This window comes from Xiphophorus hellerii, chromosome 1 (genome assembly GCF_003331165.1).
Source record: "Xiphophorus hellerii strain 12219 chromosome 1, Xiphophorus_hellerii-4.1, whole genome shotgun sequence".
Classification (NCBI taxonomy): Eukaryota; Metazoa; Chordata; class Actinopteri; order Cyprinodontiformes; family Poeciliidae; genus Xiphophorus; species Xiphophorus hellerii.
The window spans coordinates 29,603,018-29,626,804 of record NC_045672.1 but is presented as its reverse complement, the minus strand read 5'-3'; the positions used below and the strand labels follow the sequence as shown (position 1 = coordinate 29,626,804).

At 37.0% G+C, this 23,787-nt stretch overlaps 1 protein-coding gene across 1 annotated transcript in view; it reads right to left on the bottom strand.

The window, feature by feature from the left end:
- The window catches only part of LOC116717731 (CDK5 and ABL1 enzyme substrate 2-like), a 40,846-nt gene extending 19,281 nt beyond the window's left edge, over positions 1 to 21,565 (bottom strand). The window contains exons 1-2 of the mRNA XM_032559313.1: positions 20,930 to 21,565; positions 4,455 to 4,550 (exon numbers count right to left, since the gene is read on the bottom strand). Of these exons, the coding sequence (XP_032415204.1) occupies positions 4,455 to 4,550; positions 20,930 to 21,501 (668 nt within the window). The 5' untranslated portion in view covers positions 21,502 to 21,565. The remainder of the gene's footprint in view (positions 1 to 4,454; positions 4,551 to 20,929) is intronic.
- Positions 21,566 to 23,787: the final 2,222 nt, after the last annotated feature.

The following is a 23,787-nucleotide window of genomic DNA, read 5'->3' as shown; positions in this document are numbered from 1 at the left end:
GGTATTTTGGGTGTTTTTAAACCCCCCGTCCAGTCTGTAGGAAGTAAAAGAGATGGTAAGCTTGAAAAAATGGAGGAAATTTCAAATGTTGAAATGGCGGCGGGAGAGCTGGTCGAAAAGGACGAGGAGCAGATCATTCCCCAAAACATTTATCAATCATCTGACAACAGTTTGGGGTCAGCAAAGATGTTGGAACATGGAAGTTGATTTACACTTCTAAACTTGTTCAGTTGTGCTTATTTGTTTAATAACTTCTAACAAGTACACCAGTGTTGTCCAAACGTTTTGGGCCAAAAAAAGTTTGGTTTTTGAGCTGCAAAAGCCAAACTTTCTGGGCCTTTTTCTCTTTTTTTATTAAATAATTGTAGAAAAAAATGTAAAAAAATGATTTGCACAATTGCATTATCATAAGACAGGCACACAGTTTCTAACTTTTTAGGGTCGATTATTTTCTTTTTTGGGCTGAATAATTTGCGTTGAGTAAAAGTAGGTCAATGCTTGAGGTTCTAGTATCTCGAAAACTAAGAAGATTGCAAAAATGTTGATAAATGGACATTTGTATCTCTTTTTTTAAGAAGATGTTATTTATCTGTAAAAAAAAAAAAAGTTGCTCTAGATAAAAAGAAAAAGTGTCCATCTGCATGAACCACCTAAACTTGCATTGAGGTTTGGGGCCACACAAACTCCTTCAGAAGGCCGTAAATGGCCCCCGGGCCGCACTTTGGACACCCCTGAAGTACACATGTTATTTATTTATTTGGAGATGTTTAATTTTAAATTCCATTAAAAATAACTGGGTGTTTTTATGAACCAGTCTGAATGGATATTAAAACAGAAATTAAAAAAAAAACAACTGAGTAAATTATTCAGATCTATCAATTAGAAAATATTGCTTTATTTTGTTAAATCATTTCTAAAACAAGCCGACGTGCAGAAACAGGAACCAAGGTGGCAACAAATCAAGTTGGAGGAAACTGAAAAATGAAATTGCAGCAAAATGGAGATTTAATGAAGGGATTTTTTTAGCTCCTAACATAAAATCAGATCAGGAAGAAACAGAAAGTACTGATCTGTCAATTCAACACAGCAGTCTGCTGAGCTTTGTCTTTATTCTGGCTCCATTTAAACATTCTGTAACCATTACTCACTAAAGGTTAAAGAGAAGCACAAAGAGCTCATGGGGGTTTTCCGTTTGTCAGACTGAGTTTCTGCATCACGTCTAAGAACGGGCCGAAGGAGGGAGCAATCAAAGAGCAACGAGACTCTGAAAAACAGCCAGAGGAAAACAAACTTTTGTTACAAATGAAATGTTTTTGTTGACTGATGTAGATTTATTAACACTTTTCCTTCTGTCCAAAACATTTGACATAAAGATTCATTTATTTAAGGAAGCTTTGATCCTCAGTTAAGGCAAAAGGTTTATGAAGGGCTGGGCATTTATCGTAATATTTATCATATATTGTGATAAATTTCCTATAAGAATTCTGATTTATCATTATGATGTTTAATTCCAGTTAATGATAATAATCTTGGCTGAACTACAAACACGTCTCAATGCTCCCAGCTGGATCTGTTTTTACAACAATCATTTCTCACACTGATAAATTGTCCTCGGCTCTGTTGATGCCCAGGTTTAATTCATGCTCTCTGCAGGAAGGACAAGAATAGAAGCGAACATTCAGACTGACAAAGTCCAGGCTTCCCCAGCAGTGCCACGCTTCCTCCTGCTGTCTATGTCAGTGAAAATGAAAGAAAATACAACCTTTATTTGAGTATAATTATTATATCATGAAAATACAAACCAGGAACTCCTGACCCATAGACATCTCGTTTTCATTTTTGCCACATTTTTATTTATAATTTACGTCATAATCTGCTGTAGAAAAGGTTTCCTTGTTCATTACAAGAGAAGGTTAAAAGTGGAGATATTTATTTCCAAACACACTTTTAATGTTTGTTGATGAAAAGCTCAACATTTGTCTAACTGCTAACTAAAACGTTAGCTGTACTAACTCTAAAGCACTAATCATAAATATTAGTTCCACTAAAGGTAAACATGGTATTTAGAATATGCTAATGCTAAAGCAGTAACTTCAATCTAAATTACATCTGCCCATGAAAGACAGCAACCATCAAGCACCAATTTAATTTTGACATCATGATTTACATGTTCTATAATGCATTTAAATATTTTATATATGTTTATCTCTTGCTTATATCTTCTTTGTACTTGTATGTTTCTTGTTTGAAATAAAGTTTAAAGGTTTTTCTGAAGTAAAGAACATGAATATGTTGAACAATCGATAACCAAAACTTCAACTCAAATGTAAAATTTTATTCAACTCAAAGTTTTAAAATCAGTCGGGTAAATCATCGATTTAGAATTTATCTAGAAAATTTAGGTTAGGGGAAGCTAAGTGAGGTAAATATTAACAAAGTTAGCAAAGAAAACAAAAAATCAGCTCCGCTATTAGCGCATTAGCAGAAGTGTGCTCACCACTGTAGATAGCAGTGATTGATATATTAGTCTGTAAAGTTTTACAGTGTTAATTCCTGAAACCAGTGTTGTTAGTTTGTCAGTTAGGGACATTCCATGCATTTCATCACAACCCTTTCAAATAATTTTTTTAATGTTTCTTAAACACACCGTCTCAGACAGAAATATTTCAACCTGAGCTGCAATGCTAAAAGCAGCAGTCTGTTTCAGTTTAACTGTACTAAAAATTAATTTTAAAGATATTTTTTGTCCTTTCTCCATACAAAGATAGGAAATGACTCGACCGTTCTGCCTCCTGTAGCTTCTGGTAGCCTATAAGGCAGCTTTTCTCACAGTGTTTTGATATTCAGGATGGTCTGGTCTGTATGTCTGAGTAGCAGCGTAGATTATCCCAAGGCTTGCTTATACTCAGCAGGACAGGAAAACAAGAACATGAGCCTGAAGCTGTTTGACAAGCGTCTAATTTACACCTTCACACCTTCACAATAAAAGCCCTAAGGCATGTACTCTGCACTCTGAACATCAAGATTCATTTTTAGATTTGAGGCATAATAACTGAGATTTTCTAACAGGTTAACTACAGTATTAAATCAGTGCCAGTCCACTGTCAAAGGACAACAGTGACTCACTGCTGGGAATGTGGAGCTCAGCGGGGTTAAAAACAAACACCAGATGCCCAAGAGCAGATCTGGATTTCTGCCGTTTCAACATAATTTTCTTTGGAGTAGCAGTGAGTGATTAGTCCTGACAATAACACTTGTGCATGCACGCTAAATGCTTCCTACTGGCGTTTGCTGCAGCCTTCGTGTCACTTCTGTTTAAGCTGCACAGATATTTAGAGAGCTGGAGCGCCAGCCAGCTGGCCTGACCTTCCTTTCTATTGTTGTTGTTCTTCAGTAACTTCAAACGGTGTGAACAGGAAGGCTCAGCATGCTGCAACACCTGGATGTACACTTGGCTGCAGCAATGGAACAATGTTGGCTAAAATTAAACTTATACTTTCAAACTTGATCAAGGACAAGGAGAAACATATGAAAGCGTATTAGGGCCATTATTAAAAGTCAGAAGTTAGTACATTTCTGCCAAAAAATTTGGACATTTTGAGATTAGTCTCAGAAATTTTCTAGAAAAACTTTGAAATTTCTGAGTTTCAAAAGCCAATTATTTTTTTTACTTTAGAAACAAAACATTTTCTAGAAGATTTATGTGATTCATTTCAAAATGGCTGAGTTTACTCTAGTAAATTTTAGACTTGAAACTTCAAAATTCCAAGTTTTTAATAAAAAAATGTTTGAAATTAATATCAGAATTTCCTAATTTTTTGGCAGAAATGTACTTTTTTTTTTCTTTTAATAATGGCCCTAATACGCTTTCATATGTTTCTCCTTGTCCTTGATCAAGTTTGAAAGTTGCAAGTTTTTTGAGTTTCTTTTAGCAACTTTTTTTACTTTTGAATTACCTTGTTTTACCTAGAATATTTTTGTGATTAATCTGAAAATTTCTGATTTTTTTTCTAGTAAATTTTAAACCTTTGAAATTCAGAAATTTCCATGTTTTTTGTTGAAAATTCCTGAGATTAATCTCAAAATTTCTGAGTTTCTTCTAGCAAATTTCCACTTTGAAACTCATGAATTTCTAAATTTTCTCTAGAAAATTTCTGAGATAAAAGTCAATATCTGGTTTTTTTGGCGCATATTTACTCTTTTTTTTTTATAGAATAGAATTCAACTTTATTGTCATTGCACTGTCACAGGTACAAGCAACTAGATGTAGTTTGCATCTATCCAGAAGTGCTCTACGAGATATAAATATTTATTTTCTATCTACACTGGCCCTAGAACAGAAAAGTGAACTGTGACGTACAGAAAAACCGGATCAGACTTTGCTTTTGCACAGGATTTCTATAATCTATAGGTTAAAGGTGCAGAACAATAACATGTTTCTGTTTGTGTCCCACCTGCTGCCTCTGGTGTCGTACTGCTTCATGTTTTTAATGAAGTGGATCTTCTTTGCTTGTCGAGGTCTCGGAGAACCACCAGAGAGGTTCCGAGTTCTGCAGACAGAAGAAACATAAATATTAATGAAGAGTTTACTTGTACTTCAGAAAATCATCCGTAAATCCAACCAGAAGGCATTATAAGACTCCATCTTATTTGACTTTGATTAAACAATGTTTGAAGTAATTACAGTGCAGTAAATATTGACGTTTAAGACGCGGAAACAGAGCTGGTGGGTGTGTGTGTGTGTAGGTGTGGGTGTGTGTGTGTGTGTGTGTGTTGAAGGTCAGGTTGCGCTGCTGTGTTGACCTTATTGATTTAAAAACGACAGACCTCACCATGAAAGCAGGCCAAGGAGCTCAGCGCGATGACATCACAGCTCTTACATAACACTGACATCAGCATTAGTTTGTCTCGCGCACATGACACCTGCACTTGGGTGCAGCAAGCATGCAAAATTTCAGAAAATACACAAAACATTTCTATTCCACAGCTCTAACACACTGATGACAACAACAGTCATCGCAGAAGATTTCTTTATCATTTTAAAATGAACATGTTTTCATATCTGCACAGACTTTCTCATTTGGTGGTCGTTTAGTGACGATAATGGATGATATTTGAAACAGTAAGTTAATTACCTGCCCAGGTAAATGTAATGCATGTTAAATAAGAAGATAAGAGTCGTCATCAGTGGATATGAAAATTTGGGCCAATATTGATACACAATATTAATATCACAGTGATTGATAGCAGATATTTATCAATATTTATATTTTCCTATCCTTTCAACACCATAAAAACTGATAACACTACTAACATTGCATCTCTGCTTCAGTTTAACATGACCAACCTCCTCTGCTTCCGCTCCGTGAACATGAACACAAACAGTAACAAGATGGACATAAACATTAATTATACATATCAGCCCAGTGTTATTTCTGGTACCAGAACCAATGTGTTAAACGAAAATAACTAACATCAGCTGATACCGATGTTAATGCGGATCTATCGTACATCTCTCTACTGACAGAGTACAAACAAAAAACAAAAAATAACAATAAATAAGTAAAAAATCTGTAGGAGTAAAAATACAGATAAAAATAAACAAGACAGAACATATTAAAAGAGTAAAACTTAAGGTTTATAAATATAAGAGGCATCAGGTGCCACTTCTGAGGTTAAGGCCTCGTCCTTATGGAAACATTTTCTTCTAAAACAGGAAAGTTTTTAACAATTTTTGCGAAGCTTCTGCATGGAAGCGGCGTTTTAGGGCACGCAAAAAAAGTTTAGTTTTTTTAAAATAAATGTTCCAGTTAATATTTCCCTTTCACGTATTCATGTGGTCAGCGAAAAAAGTATCTTTTGTGAAATGCTGATGCATTAGCCCAACTGCTAACCTGACCTCCAATCCCAAACACATCATATGTAACAACAACAATGGCGGATTACTCTGAGGAACTGAGAGTGATGGAGGAACTGCAAAAAGTTTAACTTTGTTGTCCGACATTTTCTTCTTGTGTTTATCACTAACCGTGTGGGTTTCTCAATTGGTTATTTTATGATGTTTTTATGACTTTTTTGTTGTGTTTTTATTATCTAACACACTTTGAGCTGCCTTGTTAATGAAATGTACTATACAAATAAACTAGAGAGATTGAGGCTTTTTCCACATGTCCACAGTCTCCATGTTTAGCAACACCTCACAGATCTGAGGGAGTAAAAAATATCAACATACAGCCCTGGAAAAAATTAGAAGACCACTTAAAAATGTCAGTTTCTCCGATTTTACTTTTTATACCTGTATGTTTGAGTAAAATGAACATTGTTCTTTTCTTCTATGAACTACTGACAGCATGTCTCCGAAATTCCAAGCAAAAATTTAGTATTTATTTGCAGACAACAAGAAATGGTCAAAATAACAAAAAAGATGCAGTGCTTTCAGACCTCAAATAATGCAAAGAAAAAAAAGGTCATATTCATTTAGAAACAGCAATACTAATGTTTTTACTCAGGAAGAGTTCAGAAATAAATACTGGTGGAATAACCATGAGGTGTTCAATGGGGTTCTGTGCAGTGATCTCTTTATTTTTTCCAGAGCTACTTTACTTGAAAACGGTCTCAAAACAACAATATCATCATTTATCGCTGTAATTACTGGAACAATTTATCATCCAGCAAAATTTGTTATCATGTCAGGCCTACTGGTAAGTTTCCTTTAAAACCAACTCATGCTATTTTTATCATTATGTCACTTCCAGGTTGTGTGAAGGACCAAAAAAAGACTCAAGTCATTTTAAATGAAACATTTTTACACACATACAAACATAAAAACACACAGCAATAGCAGATTTAAAACCACAAGACCCTGGAGTGAAGCACAATGGTTACACAACTGTGAATATGCACACACACACACACACACACGCACACACATGCCCCCACACGTCGCCACACACACTCAGAGGGAGCATCTGTTGCTGTTTTTCTGGGACTGACCTGCTGATTCCACAGCACATGGGCTTTAAATCACTGTTATCACTGCTGCTCACTGCCTGACTCACTAATACATGTTTATTGCGAGTGTGTCTGTTACTCAGCCGGAACATCTGGGCACTAAGATGTTTCTCATCAGTCACGGATTTAAGACTTCAATGTGACGCTCTACCCTCTGCTGGTCACTCCACCTCCCAGACATGTTATTACAGCACATTCATCTTCCTCAGGGAGAAACATGTGGAAACTCTGTCTCACTGGAAACCCACTTAATAGTTTTAAATTTGTGGCAACATCACACTTCATAAAATTAATTTGTAACAAAATGATGTCAAATCAGGTTTTAGTTTTACAGCTTTTTCTATGGATGGTGCTGATATTCCTGAGTCAGGGCAGCCAGTAGCCAGATATTTCTATTCCAATGACGATTAATAATGAACTGACTCATTTTTTTGCATTTGTTTTTAGAGCATTTTTGTGGTTAGTTGTGTTACCTTTACCCCAGTAAAATCAGCTGATGTTTAACCCTAGATTTTAAAAAGTTAATTTCAAAACCGTCGCACTGTTTTAATACTGTGACTGAAATGTAAGAGTCGTGCTGATGAGACCAAATTCTCCATGGCAGTACGGAAAATGGTGTTGAAGTGCTACCCCTCCCTCACCTGTTGCTGCACACTGATGATCAGCTCCCTTCATGAATGAAACTAGGTTTAAAGCAATTCCATCATAGTATACTTTTGGTTTTACATTTTGTGTTTATACCGTGAAACGATTGCATTTCTACTCATGGTTCTTATACAGGTCCATACTTGGCACATACATAATATGAACCAAAAGTCCAAATGACTGACCTCAGGTTTGAACCAGGTTGTTTTAAAAATGTAAAAATTTTCCAGAGATGGATGGATGATTTGGGATTGGTGCTTTGGATGAATGAATGAAAGAATGGATTTTGGTTGGTGCTTCAGATGATTGATTGATTGATTGATTGATTGATTGATGGATTGATGGATGGATGGATGGATGGATGGATGGATGGATGGATGGATGGATGGATGGATGGATGGATGGATGGATGGATGTCAAACCTCAGTTCTTTCATAGCTTTTTATTGGTAGTTTTCAGTTTCTTAGCAGAAACCAAAGAACAGGCAGTTTAAATCCAGATGCTCAGTAAACGGACCAGGAGAAGATTTGTTAATTTTGAGTCCTTCATATAAAAAGGGAACAGGAAGTGGGTCACGGTTCTGACTGCAAGCAGCCTTGGTGGAAGCAAACAGGATCCAAGGACGACGAGGGAACAGAAACAGTTTTTTCAAGCAGCCTTATCAAGCAGTGCTGGAAGCAGAACATGACCTCATCACTAAGCTCTCTAACACAATGTAGCAGCAAGTTAAACTTGATCATTTAAGGAATGTGCATCAGCTGCAAGATGATAAGAGAAGAGATGCAGCAAATGGAATAAGACCTGGAACTGAAGACATTCTGCTTCACCAGCTGACTCATGCAGTGCCATTAGCATCCAGTTTAACATGTTTTGTTCTCTCTTTTATAGGGAAGGCCTATCTGTCGGGGGTGTAATTACTTTGTTTTCGTCTCCATTTTTACAGAGTCTTAGGGCGTTTTCACACACGATAGTCTAGTAGATTGGGAAACAAAATTGTGAACTTTGTTACATTTTCAGCTGGTTCTCTTCCACATTGCACTGTGTCAAACAAACCAAACGCTTTGAAAAACCAGTTCACCCCCTCACCTTTGGTGGCGCTGAACCAAGAACCTCTGAAGGAAATGACACAACAAACCTCTGAGCGTAACTTTCTTCTTCATTAAATGTAAACAAAATGGAGTCGTGTCAGATTTTAGAGGTTGTAGATCTTTTCCCACCATTTTCCCCACTAAATTCCTGTGTTTGCTTTGGTTGCAAGAAAACCCCCTCTTGATGACTTTGTGTTTCTGTGTTTGATATGATGGAAAGCACTTTGAAATGCCTTGCTGCTGAAATGCGCTATACAAATAAAATTTGATTGATTGATTGATTTACCCAGAATGCTCTGCGCTACAGTCTGCTTCCTGCTTTTGGAGCGGTTTCTGGTCCGCTTGGTGTCCACATATACATTCGAAATGCACCAGAGTTCACTTCTACTGAACTGAGACCTGTAGCTTTGTAGGGGGACTAGCATTCGCCGTTTTGGTCCGATTCAAGAGTTTAATTGAGTGTTCACACCTCCCCAAACGAACCAGACTTTCTACGCAAATAAACTCGAGTTTGATTAAAGTGGACTAAACATGGACGATCAGAACATGATCAGAATTATTTTTATCAAAGCTCCAGTGTTTACAGAAATGTAGATCAAGTGGTCTCCACAGGGCAAAAATAAAAATATCTTCAGTAAAAATATCCACTCTGATTGTATATTTTCCGCACTATTTAACCAAAGTAATCCATTTTAAGAATTTCTAACTTTAGCATTATAACCTCATTCACATGATGGAATATTCTCAGCATTACATGTTCGTGGGAACTATCAGAAAGGAAAATCCTGGAGCATTACTGGATGTTTCCAATGTGTGGGAATGCTCAGAAATCAGCAGCATTTGCAGCTAATCAATAATTATGATGACGGTCATCATAATTATGCTTCTTATTACAGTCATAACATCCCAATCTGTCCAAGTCTGAGAGTTAATTTCACCTTAAATGACTGCAGTGTTTATCCAGTCATTTAATTTTAGCCTGTGCCCAAATAAATACCCATCACTTTCAGAAAATTGCTGAATAGTGGCCAGAGTTATATTCAGAGCCTGAGTAATGACAGCATTTAACTCAATGCTGGCAGCCGCAAATAAGAATCAGATTTAATGAAGCACAAACCAATCTGCAAACACAATTCCTATCATCAAGCTGCCAGAGTGGTGGGTTTATCATTTCAGCACATGTTACTCTGTCACCCAGTGAGATCACAGACACCAGTGCTCTCCCAGTCATTCTAAATCCGTCCCAGTATCTGAGCCGTAGATCTCCAGACTCATTATCACAACAGTCTGACCAGCGTCCCATTCCCATGAGAACCACCCCGCTTCACGTCTCTGGGATGTTGTGGAAACTTCCCCTTCTGTGGGAATGGAAAAATACGGTGGGAAAACTCCCCTGATGCCCGATATGATGGTGATGGTGACTGTGGTTCACATGAAGAACTTTGTGACTCTGTGTTGACCAACATCCTGACAGGAAGTGACCTTTACTGTACAAAGGTGATGATAATCCCTGAATATGGATCAAAAACGTCTGAAGCACCAACACAAAATCTGTACGTTTCTAAAGGAATCATTTTTATCAAATTTGTGTCTTGATTTCCAATCACAAAAATATGTTGCTCACAAAAGATTGGCTATTAACAAAAACATCTGTCCAAATTCTGCTTAACAGTGATTGATTTGTTGGGGGAAAAACTTACGGTAAATGTTTTTAAGCTAAGTTCTCCCTCAGACCTGAAACACTCGCTCTTAAAATTTTTGACTTCTGAAGAAAAATCCGACATTTATAAAGAGGTTCAGATGCCTTTCTCTATGATAAATCCACAGTCAATTAACTGAAACTCACAGAAAACATGTTAAGAGCTGAATAATTGACAAGTCATATCAAAAGCAAACATATGAGCCAAGTCAGAAAGTAAATGATGAGGCTCTGCATGGTTGAGCTGAACTTTAAAGGAAATTTTTGAAAAGACAAAGGAAAGAGGGAAGGCAGGATTCAAAATTAAGGGAAATCTGCAGAAAATATGAATTCAGACGAATATCAGTTGATTTTGATGTCGTGATCGTTATCCGTCTGTGTGAATCATGTAACACTGATGCAGGAAATTTAAATTCAAATCTTAATGAAATGCTTAACAGAAAAGGGAAGGACAGTTTTTAGTACTACGTGAAACTATTTTGCTTATAACTCCAATACAACAAGATGCCAAAAGTCAATAGTTTAAAGAAACTTTTGAGGATCTAAATCTGCCAGAGGTACGAATCATTATGGGTTCAGCTAAATATAAATCTATTGATACGGTGGGGTCATGTTTTTGGGTCTGAGATGATGAATTGGTCTGAGCTGCAGACTGATTTTACCCAGTTTGAGGCATGTTCTGTGCACTATCACTAATAATAGCTGCTGTTTTAATGAATTTATAGCCTAAAATAAAGCAGCAAAAAGACACTATGAGAGTAAAGAGTTTTTTTAAATGATTTATAATGTTTTGTTTAAGCGGGAGGAATGACATTCTTGTGTTTTTTCATTATACCCTTGTAAAACTCTGCTCAGTGGATGTTTATAATAAAAACTTCAAATTATAGCTTAATTTCCGACTGAAGAACTTGAATTCAGATCTTTGAGCTGTGAGTGTTAGACTGTCTGTTACTGCACAACAAAGGACACATTGAATCATCCAGGAAGTCTAAGAAAAGCTGTAATTGTCTTATCAAAGTTGCAATCATTTTCAGTTCTTTACTGCTTTCTGTTGCCTTCGTCTTCCTTTTCTGTTTTTACTGTAAAAATATCAGCTTTGATGTCCCGTTTGTGACAGCCCAAACATATTTTTAGAACTAGTTTTTACAGCTAAAAACAAGCAGAGAGACATAAGAGAGACGCTCTTCAGTGAAGGCTGCATCATCATGCTGCCAGTCTGGAGTAGAGCTGAAAAAATAAAAGCTGAGCCCCAAAGATGATGCCAAACACGTGCAGCTGCCATCCAAATCGTCCGAAGATGATCACTGCTGCTTTCTAATGAGTTGGCAGCCATTTCTTCCTCCACCAAACCAAAGCAGCACACCAGCTTAAATCAACACAGACATTTTAATGTTAATCTGTCTCTGTAAAGCACAGATTACCCATTATGTTAAAGCCCTTCCAAGCCTGGGAGCGATATTCTCCCCTTAACGTACTGGTATTTGTTTCAAATGATGTATGAAATCAGATTTTCTACAGTAAAGCTCCACTAACGTTTCTCCTCACAGACTCTCATTCTGGACAAACAACTAACTTTCCACTTTAAAAAGCCATGGCCTCATTTTCCCTTGATGTCGGCTGTGCGTCCTACAGAGGAGAGATTTGCACTCTAGAATTAACATTCCTGGGCCATTTTATATTTAAGCACAATCAAGCCAACAACACAGTCTGCTGTTTAATGTGATGCTTCCATTTTATGTCATTTCAGTAACTATGTTTGACTTGGTGTTAAGCTCCGACACCAAAAAGGGCAAAAAGAAAATCACTTGTGATTTTTTTTTCTGGGTCAAGCACTGCAACATGAAAGTGGTTACTTGAGTTGAAGCTATCAGAGTGCATGCAGAAACTGCTGAAATAGCCCCAGCTCTTATCTGCTTTCCCATTTGCAGATGATGTGATTTTGTTGACATCTTCAAACTAGACAATCAAGAAGTTCACAGCACAGTGGAGTGACTTTAAGTGAGTTGGGGTTGTGTTGCCAGGTTACAAAATGGAGTTGGACATAGAAAGGGAGCTCAAGAAGCTGAAATACTAAGGAATGATGCTATCTGACACACTATTGCCTGCCGTTTGTAAATATAAAGGAGCTCAAATTTATTTTTCTCGCCGCTCATTGGCTGAAATAAGGATGTTAGCTTCTACAGTACTGCCAAGGCGGTTTCCACTGTGTGTTTTAATGCACATTTAGGTATATTTGATGTTTGAACTATTAAAATAGTCACTTAGTAACCTTTTCAGAGAGGTCCAAGCTTTGGCGGATTTTAGCAATTGGTAAGCAGAGGTGGTCTCAAACCTGAACAATACTGCAAGTCCTCTGTATTAGCTAGTCACTTAGTGATGCATGATATATTGCCGTTAACATAGGTTTTGGTCAGTGTTCATAATTTTTTTTAATATAATGGTATCAAATCGATAAGAAAGTATGTCAATAAACACAGATTGTAATTTCTATTTTGGTGTTGTTTGCATTTCTTGAGGGACAGAGATTGGCCATGGGGCATTTGTTTGGTTATGTGACAGTGACAGTGATTAGTTTGTGGATTCTTGAAAGGGTATTGAAATACATAATGGCAATATTAATACAGGATTTCGATGTCATCCCTAATGTAACTGGTGTTACCTGTACGTTATGTGAGTGAAAGCTGTGTAAGAAAGGAGTGAAGGTTTCGGAAAGAAAGCATGCCTGTGCTTGTGTGTGAAAGCAGAGAAATGAGGCTTGGCAGTTTTCAGGAACACACACTGAGGCATACAGATGATGTCAGTCCGTTTCTAGCTACCCTACCTTTATCTTACGAACAAAGTAAACGTGCGTTTTCAGTGAAGTTGTGTCTGACTGAGCAGTCCAGTGTTTAATCCGATAATTCACCGTTACCAGCAACTAAATGACAGGATGAGAACTCAGACAATTAGTCACCTTTGATTGAGTATGGATTGTGTAATACTTTGCACTTTAAAAATGAACACATTATACAACCATAAGTATTCTGTTAGAAACATACAAGGAATTACTTTACAAAAGTAAAATAGTCCATTTGGATTCTGCCAAAACTGATTAAAAAGACAGGGAGGGAGATGAAACTATACATCCAACTCATAAGATTTACAGGACCTTAACAGTGTTTTAAAAAATCTAAGAATCCCCAATGTAAAGGTTTCACCAATCTAAATTTAAAGAATCTGTAATGACAGTAGAATTTAGATTTTTATCTTGTTCTAATGCCACAAATTCTAGTGAAAAATTACCTTTTTCAAGTCTTTCAATTACAGTAAAAGGTACTAAAGATTATAAACTCGTAATTCATCTCTGTTTTTTTTTAAATAATAAAATACCTTCACCTCTGATTGCATCAGAGGATTTGATTGCATTTTGAATTTCGTTGTCCTTGTGATAATGACAATAAAGATTTATCTTATCTTATCAGTTTTGGTTTTTGAGCAAAAGCTGATCAAATGTGGTCCAAAATCCTTAAGAAAAACTTCTATTTTTTTTTTTTTACATAAGTTCATATCTGACAAATATTCCAGAGTATGAAGTACAAATGGTTATGAAACAAATTGGATGCAAACTATCGCCAATTACTGTGGAGATATTTTCTTAGTGTTTAAAAAAGATTTTTGTCTTGTTTGCCACTGTGTCAAGTTTTTTTTCCCTTAGTAATCAAAAAGTTGTTTAAAATGGTCTGGGCTCTTTCACCTCTTATTTAGTTATGCTGACTAAAACCCAATGCGTGCATCATGATGCTGACTTCCTCTAGGCGGGTTATATCAGGATAATATTTCAAGAATAAACATCCTCAGGGGTCAGATAAGTTAATTTTAAGGAAGAAATGTGGCGCAAACCAAAACTCAATGTTACTAATTTGACTAAAACATAAAAATAAGTGTAAGGATGACTTAATGCTAGAAAAAAACAGTTGCGTATTTATCACGTCTATTCCATTATACAATGATTCCAAGTTATTATTAATCAAATAGTGTCCCAGTTTTCTTCCACATATGGTTATGGAATATATGTGATGCAAACGTTATTAAAATAAACCATCTTACTATTAGTAATTATCTGATTAAAAATTACGTAATTAATTCCTTTATTGAGGTCGTTAGACTGCGTCATTCTCACCATCCACACTGCTTGCTCTTTTCATTTCCCCTTTTGTGGTGGTAGATATTTTCTACACTAACCACCTCCTCGCAATGTTACATATTAGCCAATTATGACTTCACAGTCTGAGGTCATCAGGGGAAACTCAAAATCATTGGTTTCATGGAGAAATACGCTTGTTTCATCGGTGCAGAGTTAGTTTTACTTCACCGACTCTGAGGTCATTGAACCGTTCAGGCCTGACTGGATGTCATTACTCATTTAGATCAGGACCTTTAGAGTTCAAAACAGCCCAATACTTCATTTTTCCCCCCCAACAACCACAATACCACTAATTTAAAGGACAAATGTGATCATATTTTAGTGAAACTAAAGTTTGAAAGTATGAAACACAAAATAACTGGTAATTCATCCTCTGAATCTGAAAGCAGAAAATTTAAAAACATTTCTGATACAAAAAGAGCCTTCAGGTTTCTGATAATGTGCTGTCTGGAACAACAGACTGAAAACAGGAAAACATTGTTTCCTTGACAAACAAAACCTATTTTCTCTCAGGAACGAGAAGCATGTGTGGTAAAACAGTAACAAATAGGCTGAGCTTTGTCCAAACTGGGCGAGAATGATGAAAGCCCAAAGGTGAAGAAATCTTCACCAAAAAACGTCAATCTGTTGAAAACACTTCTCACCTCAGGATAAAGAAACAAGTAGAAATCTAGCTCCAAAGGCTGACAACAGATCAACTCTAAATAGTCAGACCACCATTGAACCATTGAAGTGACTGCAAGGTGTTGTTTGTGAGCATAAAGTTTTTCAAATAACTAAACATTGTTTGCAAACTGTTGCATTTTTAGGCACAACAACAAGCTGAGAAAGAGTAATCTTTTTCTTCTCAGTGTCCGAGCTAAATGAATGACCATTTATAACTTCCTTCTTATTAACCCTTTTTAGAGCCAAACCTCATGTTCAAAAAGCGCTAACTGTGGAGGAACTTATAAAGTTAGCTAGCTACGGCAAACTGTCTGCAAACATTTTGACTGTCACGTTTCTGCTGTGTAGTTAAACCCTCAGATGTAAAACATGGATTGATTCTAGGCAGGAAAGTGAGACTTTTGGCTGCTTCCAACCACCACATAGCTAGCTAACAAATAAAATGTATTCAGGTAACGCAGTTGTTCAACAAAAACCAATAATGCTTGTCAGAATGGAGCAGAAAGTATAACATCTACTTCAATGCTGCAAGAATTTTGTTTCATGTTTTTATATTTTTGTCAAAAGCAGCAATTTGCCACAGTGAAGACGAAGAGGCAGAGCACCAGTCTCTTTCAATGTTTCTCCTCATCTCCTCCTGCTCACTGGATAAATAATCAAATAAATTATTAACTTACATTCAAGGTGGAGACATTGTGTTCTGCACTGAAACCCAATGTTGGTGTTCTGTACATACAGTTACCATTATTCAACAATTTTTAGTTGCCAACCTTGTTTTTGATTTCTTTTGCTCATTTTTTTAAAACAGTAAAATTAATATAATTGTAATAAAATACAAGCCAAACACAAGGAGAAGTTTGAAAATCCTGAAATGTCCTTTAAAAACCGAGTGCAATAAATTGGGGTTCTGAGTGTTCCTAGTCCGAGTCATAACCTTTGACCTTTCTTGAATGGATTTTACTTGAGAATTCTCCCAAGGGTGCTGAGGCTGGTGCCCACTTTATCCTTCCACTCAACTTTCTATGAATATGGGTGGATATAGCAGTTTTTTTACACCCAGATTCTTCAGCACTGACATGTTGTGACTTCCCCTGTCAATGTCTGTCTTCTGGACATCCGTCCAGTCAACAGTCTCCCCTATGATTGTGTCTCCTGCTGAGCCAGACTGACTGTTTAGAGAATCAGGAAACTTTTGCAGGTATTTTGAGTGAAGATTAGGGTGCGACACACATGTCAAAGCAAGATAAACTAATATTGCACCAAAAATAAATGAGTGTGAGGAATCTATAAAATATAAGTTTCACTTTATGAAAAGAGTGAGAATTTTTCCATTTGTACCTGTCAATTCATTCTCCACTGCTTTGTAACTGACAAGCTTATGCTGAAGGTGTGTAAATTTAAGAAATTAATCTCAGGATGCTCTTTACACTTGATCACACTCATCAAAACTTCTCTAAATTATAAAAATCAGAACAGATCCCTGCTATTCAGTTCGTCTTGTGTTGGGCGTAGTTGCTATTATACTGTAATGCATAAGAATGTTGACATTTTTGCAGCACATTCCCTCTTTTCTAATCATACATTTCTGCATAATGACCTTTCATTTTTGTCCACTGGATGCAGGATGCATTTGCTTACTTTGATATTAAGTATTTCAGAACCTAATATAACCTTTAAAACTCTGTGCTTCATGTCTCAATGTATTCCATGATATTTGCAAACATGCAGCGACAGAAGGCAAAGGGCCTTTCCCGCAGGACACGATTCAGATGCAAGATTATATAATAACTGAATTAAAGTCACTTTAGATAATATGCAGACTGTTTATAGCGAATAAAAATGTGATTACATTTGTTGTAAATATTCCATCAATGCAAAAATATACAAGTCCTACTAGGATATCTGTTTCTACATGAGAATAATCTTTCAGTTGGTTAACAGAGTGTAAATAAAAGAACAAAATGCATCATGGGAACACAGAGTCACTGTTCACGCTGGAGCTAAATGCTCCAGACCCCGAGCTGGAATAATTCTGCAAAGTTAGCACACAGAGTTGTTACTGAGAACATGACCGGACATCCTAAACTGAGTCTTATCTGCACAGCATTCTCAATCAGACGGGAGAAAAATCTTACAAACGCTGGAGGGCAAATTCTTCTGGAGGCCAATTACAGCAAAACGTCAGAAGGTTTTAAAAGAGAAACCACAAACTGATAGAAATATTTGATCAATATCTCATCGTTGTGAAACAGACTTTTCACCAATTAGCACCTGAATGTTAAACCACAGTGCAGCTAATCAGGATTTATGTTGAACAATGTTTACAGAGACATTTACAGAAATGTTTCACTATCTGCAATATAATTTGTAAACTCTGTTTTAAAAAGAAAGTAACATTTGTAAATGGTTCAAATCCACATTTTCTTTAGGTTTTTCCCATTATGGTAATGTCTCCACAAATCCTTTAATGCTTACCTCGGTTACTAAAATACAAATCAGGTTTGGTCATTGTTTATATATTACATGCATGGAGAGCATTACTACATGACTCTTGACATATAATATCCTAATAAATACTGCACTCCTGCAGTCTTTTTTATGCAATATAGAACACAATCATATTGCCACGACAAATGTTTCTTTGTCAAAGATAAAAACATGGTGTTATTTACAAATATCTACTTAAATATTAAATAAGTGCATTTAAAATACAATGAGGCTCTGTGAAATCAAGGCCTTCTTGACTGAAAAAAATAGTAGGCTATTTCCAGAAGTGAGAATTTGCCTTTAAAAATGTAATCAAATAGTGTCTCCAAATAAGAACTGAAATATTTTATTGTCCAAAAACAACAAAAAAATAAAATAAAAAAAGAACGCACATCTTTGAATCAAAAAGTAAATATGTAGACAGAAACAAAAATGCTACTTTCATCATGACTTCCATACCCTCACTAAAAATAGCACAAAAAAAAAAGAAAAAAAATACCAGCACTTTTTTTGCAATAAGTTAATGTTTTATGGTGTCTGAAAATGAGCCGTTACCTAGCAACCCAAGCAGAGCTCCAGCACGTTTGGTCCGCTGGTTTTACCACTGTATGCGCTGTACAATGGCTGCAGGAAAAGACTAGTGTTTTGTTGCTGACTTACTATAGGAACCACTTGCTACACTCTTGTTGGCTGTGCAGAAGGCTCTACTAATGCTTTTCAAATACGTATAATTGTACATTTGTTTGCAGCCATTTTCACATGCTAGTGTAAACGTTGATTCAGGGGGCGTGGCCAAATTCATCCCATTATCTAAGAAAGATTTTGGGCAAATAATGCAATGAACATGTTTTGTATTGGCCATAGACGTATCCTAACCAGTTTAAGGAAGCATAATAGGTCACCTGTAAGCATTTAAATATAGCTTATAAAAAGTAAACTTTTTGTACACTGCCTCATTTTTAGCATAAAATACATGTATGCTTGAATACCCTACTTTTTGCTAAAGGATATTTTTAAACTGAATCAAATTCATTGACAGAGTTTGTGCACACAAACAGGGAATTTGTCTTTGTTTCTCATATTAAACATATACACACTTAAAAAATAAAAGAGCAAATACGTACATATATGTACACCTTATCATTTCTAAAGCCTACCATAAATATATTGAAATGTAGCATTTATGTAAATAGGTAAAACACTAACCTGAACTTTAAGGTTAGCCACATGCTAACCCGCAACATGACTATAAACCAGCAGAAGCAGATGATCAAGCCCTAAATCTAAACAGCATCAGAGCCTGGAGCATCCACACCAGCAGCCCCGCCGGCCGCATGCAGGAGCGCAAGTTCATCAGCCACACGTGTCAGAGAGTGTGTGTTCAGTCAGCAGGCTAATAAAGTGTTGAGCCAGCTGGCAAAATCGCTGGCGGGACTTCACACACAGCCTCCCTGTGCAGACCGATGCAAAACAGAGCAAGGCTGACACTTTTATCTGATGGACAGCGACTTCGTTCAGGAAGCAGGCAGATTAAACTGTGGAGGTGAGGAAATAAGTGCATTTAAAGTGGGACCCAGCAGGAAGCCAGAACAGTTGACAACATTCATTCCCCCTCTGGGAGCGGCTGCATCTCTCCAACTCATTCACTTCCAAAGCAACCAGCTGGACTGACGGAGGGAATCGAATCAAAGAGATGAAACAACCAGAAATAAAACGATCTGCTTCTTCTGACAGCATTGACTATGTGACTGGAAGGACTGTTAGTTAGAAACATCATTACAATAACCAGCAAAGTGTGCAGTTATGGAAAAGCAGCTATTGACGCACGCTAAAAACACCTGAGCATCACTGACTGAGAGATACTTCACCACAATAAACGGTTTGACTTCATGCCATCTGTTAGTGGCTTTCAACCGTTCCTGGTTGCACTTCCTGTCTGCCAAACCAAACAACTAGCGCGCTTCTACAGCTGACCCTGTTTTCAGTGCCTTGCAAACGTCCAATTAAAATCATCCATCCTTCGGTTGTCTATACCCAGTTATCTTTACATAGACCTCAGAGGATTTTTTAGAGACTGAAGAGCATCATGAAGACCAAGGAACACACCAGACTAGTCAGGGAGGAAGTTGTGGAGACGCTTAAGGAAGGGTTAGGTTCCCGAACAATATCCCTGTTGATGAACACACCCCACAAATCTGAGGTTAATGTAGGGAGCTCCTCAAACAATTTCCAGCTGTAATTGCAGCAGAAAGTAGCTTTAGGAAGTATTGAATTTATGACATCGTTTATCATTTATCACAATAAATTGCTAATGATAAAAACTTATTTATTGTTCCAACCGATAATGTTTAGAAAAAAAAATGTCTTTACTGTTTGGATTGACAGTTTTACCATTTTCTCTCCTGTTTCTTCAAGGAACGCATCAATAAATGTCAATATATTTGACAATAAAGTTGTTGTTTACAGGTTAATGATACAAATCACACTTCTTTATGACTCCTGTCTTAAAGAAGCATGTTACAAATAGACATTTTTTCAAGAGTATTTATTGTGTTTATGGGGTTATTAGCCAATAACAATACAGTCGTCTAAAAAAGATGCAATAAATGAATTCACTTTTATCGTCATCACAATAGTACCACAAAAGTTTACATTGTGATAAAACTTTAAGTCAATATCGTCCACCCCTAGACTAACACTTCAAATGTATATTTTCTTCCAGATCACTAGTATTAAGTACTTTGACCTACATATCAAAACCAGTGAATTGAAGTTTGTAACGTCCAAATAAAAGGTGAAAGGATGTGAATGAATTTGAAAGGCGCAAAACCCAGAAACAAGCTGCTTGATTTTTGTTGTTGTTGTTCTGACTCAATTTGAAATCATCTTAAAACCTTATTCTGAACAAAACTACTCCAACTACTCCTTTCTAGCATTTTTGATAGAATGCAGGGGAACAGAAAAGTGGGATTTTAGGCAGGTTACAACATGACATCTCCAAACACAACAGTCTTTGCTTTCAGTGAAGGTCCCGCAGAATCTATCCAGTTTGACTAGACTGAATGCGGGACTGGTTTAAACCGTTACTGGTCGCTGAAATTACAGATAAATATATACATTTAAAAAACACAGCAGCGCCGTTTGTCTCACCTGTGCCGAGGTTCGGAGGACACAGAGTTGCAGCTCTGGACCGACAGCAGCGTGGAGGACTTCCGCGGTCCCAGCGGAGACGGTAGCAGGCTGTTGTTGGAAAGGGACGGGGAGAGCAGGTTACCGTCCCCCGGTGAGGGGACCGAGCCTCGGCGGCTTCCCAGCAGCACCTCCGTGCTCCCCACATCGATATGCCCGTTATCGGACGGAAGGACCAGGATTGGCGGTACTGTGAGACTTGCCTTCGATCCGGGACTAACGACCCCACAACTGACAGACGCCGACAGGCTGTTCATGTGAGGGGGATCCGCACAGAGACCTCCCGCTGCTGCGGTGCCGGGGTTTGCTCCATCAAACTCGGGCTCTTTGTTGTAGCTCCTTCCAGTCTCCGCTGAATTACTCCGGACCGGCCGGCCGTCGAGAGAGATGTTAGTCAGAAACAAAAGAGCTGCTTGTCTTCGGCGGGAGTTCTCCCGGTTCCTCCTGTTGTATTCCCGGTAAGTGACCGTCTTTTTGCCGCTGACTGAGGTTGCTACCACAGCGCCGTGCAGTCCGCAGGCAGCAGCCGCCATGGCTCCTCCGGCCCCACTGAGGAAGCGAAGTGCGGGGATCCGCTCAAGACTTGCATCTGTCAAATCCCTTTTACCCGGCGCTAGACCGTTTTACGCCTTTCTGCGAGCTGATTGGTCAACCAGGGAAAACGTAATGACGTTTAGAACCAGAGCACGCTGTAAACATTACAAAGATGACCGAGTAAAACAAAGGGATCATCAAAATATTACCAAAGTAATCAATACTCCTACAATATTTTTTAATTCAGAGGTGATGCAAAAATGTATAGGAACCTAAAAAATAAATTAATTAATTAATTAAAAAAAAATATATATATTTATAAAAAAAAAATATATATATATATATATATATATATATATATATATATATATATATATATATATATATATATATATATATATATATATATATATATATAAAAAGAGAGAGAGAGAGAGCATTTTTAAAGAGGATAATACAATTTAAAATAATTTTTGACAACAACAAAATGTCATGCCTTTTAATAATTTTTTTTTATTTTTTAAAACTTTTTTATCTTTATTTTACTAGGATAAAAACCCCACTGAGATTAAACACTTCTGTTTCAAGGGAGGCCTGACCAAGAGGCAGCAACAAATATAACACATTTTTTTATTTCCACAAAAGCAGGGTGTAAATTACTTTGTAGGAATATATTTTGGCCATGGAAATGAACATAACTATTGTGATTAAAACAGTTAGCACAACTAGTTTCCATGTTTTTAAATCGCAAAAAAATCAAGATTTTAAATGTAAAACATTTTTAAGTTATGCCTTCAAATATTCAGAGTAAATTTAAAAGTAGGCTAATTTTTTGACACATTACTGCAATTCCAGGATGTCATATTCATATTCTTTGTGAGAAGTCAACAGCAACAGCCTAATTCACTTGTACTTTGGACCGGCTATGTTTCAAATATTTAACATTAATATCCTGTTTTGTCTTATTAATATTAAAATGACCAGATTAATACAAAACACTTCAGCAATGCCACACTTTCTTGAGTGTTTGTACATTCTCAGTGCTCCTCTCTGAAGTTTCAGCACTGCAGTAGCTTCCACACAGCAGTTGCTGCAGTTCTGCATGACAGCAGCTCTGATTGGCTGTTGCCCTCTTGTTAAGAAACCTCAGTGGATTTTCTCTGTGCTGATCTCCTGCAGTGACACGGTGCTGGCCTGGGTGAATCTAGCAGGACAGTCACAGTGTCTAGCTACAGTTTACTTGTAGTTTACTGCTAAATATATCCAGCAGGACACACTGTAATCTCTGCCGGCTTGGATTGTGTGTGTAGTCATCCATTGATCCCCTACATCTGTAATGCGTCAGGCGAGTCACCGCTTACCTGCCTGCTAAGCTGGAACAGCTGTAAGGTAGAAAGCCACCTAAACCAGATTAATATTACAGGACATTCATGTTGTCCATGATTTATTTATTTTTGTAAAATTACAACCACATCTGTCTGAAACCACCGCAGTGGTGTAGATACATGTGAAAGGTTTTTTTTTTTTTGTTATCAAAACCATTTAATTTAATCATCCTCGGAGTGGCGCTCCATGAAAGAAATGTTCATTCTGAGATCACCATCCCCAGTGTCAGGCACAGAGGTGGGAGCATCATGATTCGGGACTATTTTTCTGTTCGAGGCACAGAATGACATCACCATGCAGAAATGCCAATAAACACAGCCGTAAAACATTAAACACTTTAACACCAACACCAAGTATTGGTCAGAAGTTTGTCTTCCTACATGAACATAACAACAAAAAAACATGTCACCAAAGCAACAAAAGCCTAGCTAGAGAACAATCACATGAGGGTCATGAAACGGCTTATTCGTTCTTCAGACCTCAATCCTGAAATCTTTAGAGGGAGCTAAAACTTGAGTTGCCAACAAAACTGATGGATTTAAAAAGGTTTTGTACCAAATCCCTCCTTAGAACTACACAAACCTCATGACCAACAAAAAATATCTTAAAGCTGCGATTGCCCCCAAATTTTTCTCGAGGTTCTGGGTCATGTTTTATGGAGTGATTAACTGCTAACCGTCGCTCCTCTCTAAAACAAACCATGAGGCTTTTAATTTCTGTAAAAATGTACAAACTTATAAATTCAGAGTACATAGAAGATTTCAGGGATGTTTCTAGGCATATTTTTGAAAAATTAAATATCATTAAACAAAAACAGATTAATCTACTTTACATTTTTGTGATTTTAAAACATGATGCAAACAAACTGTGAAAACATGCAAGGTGTTAGTTTTACTTTT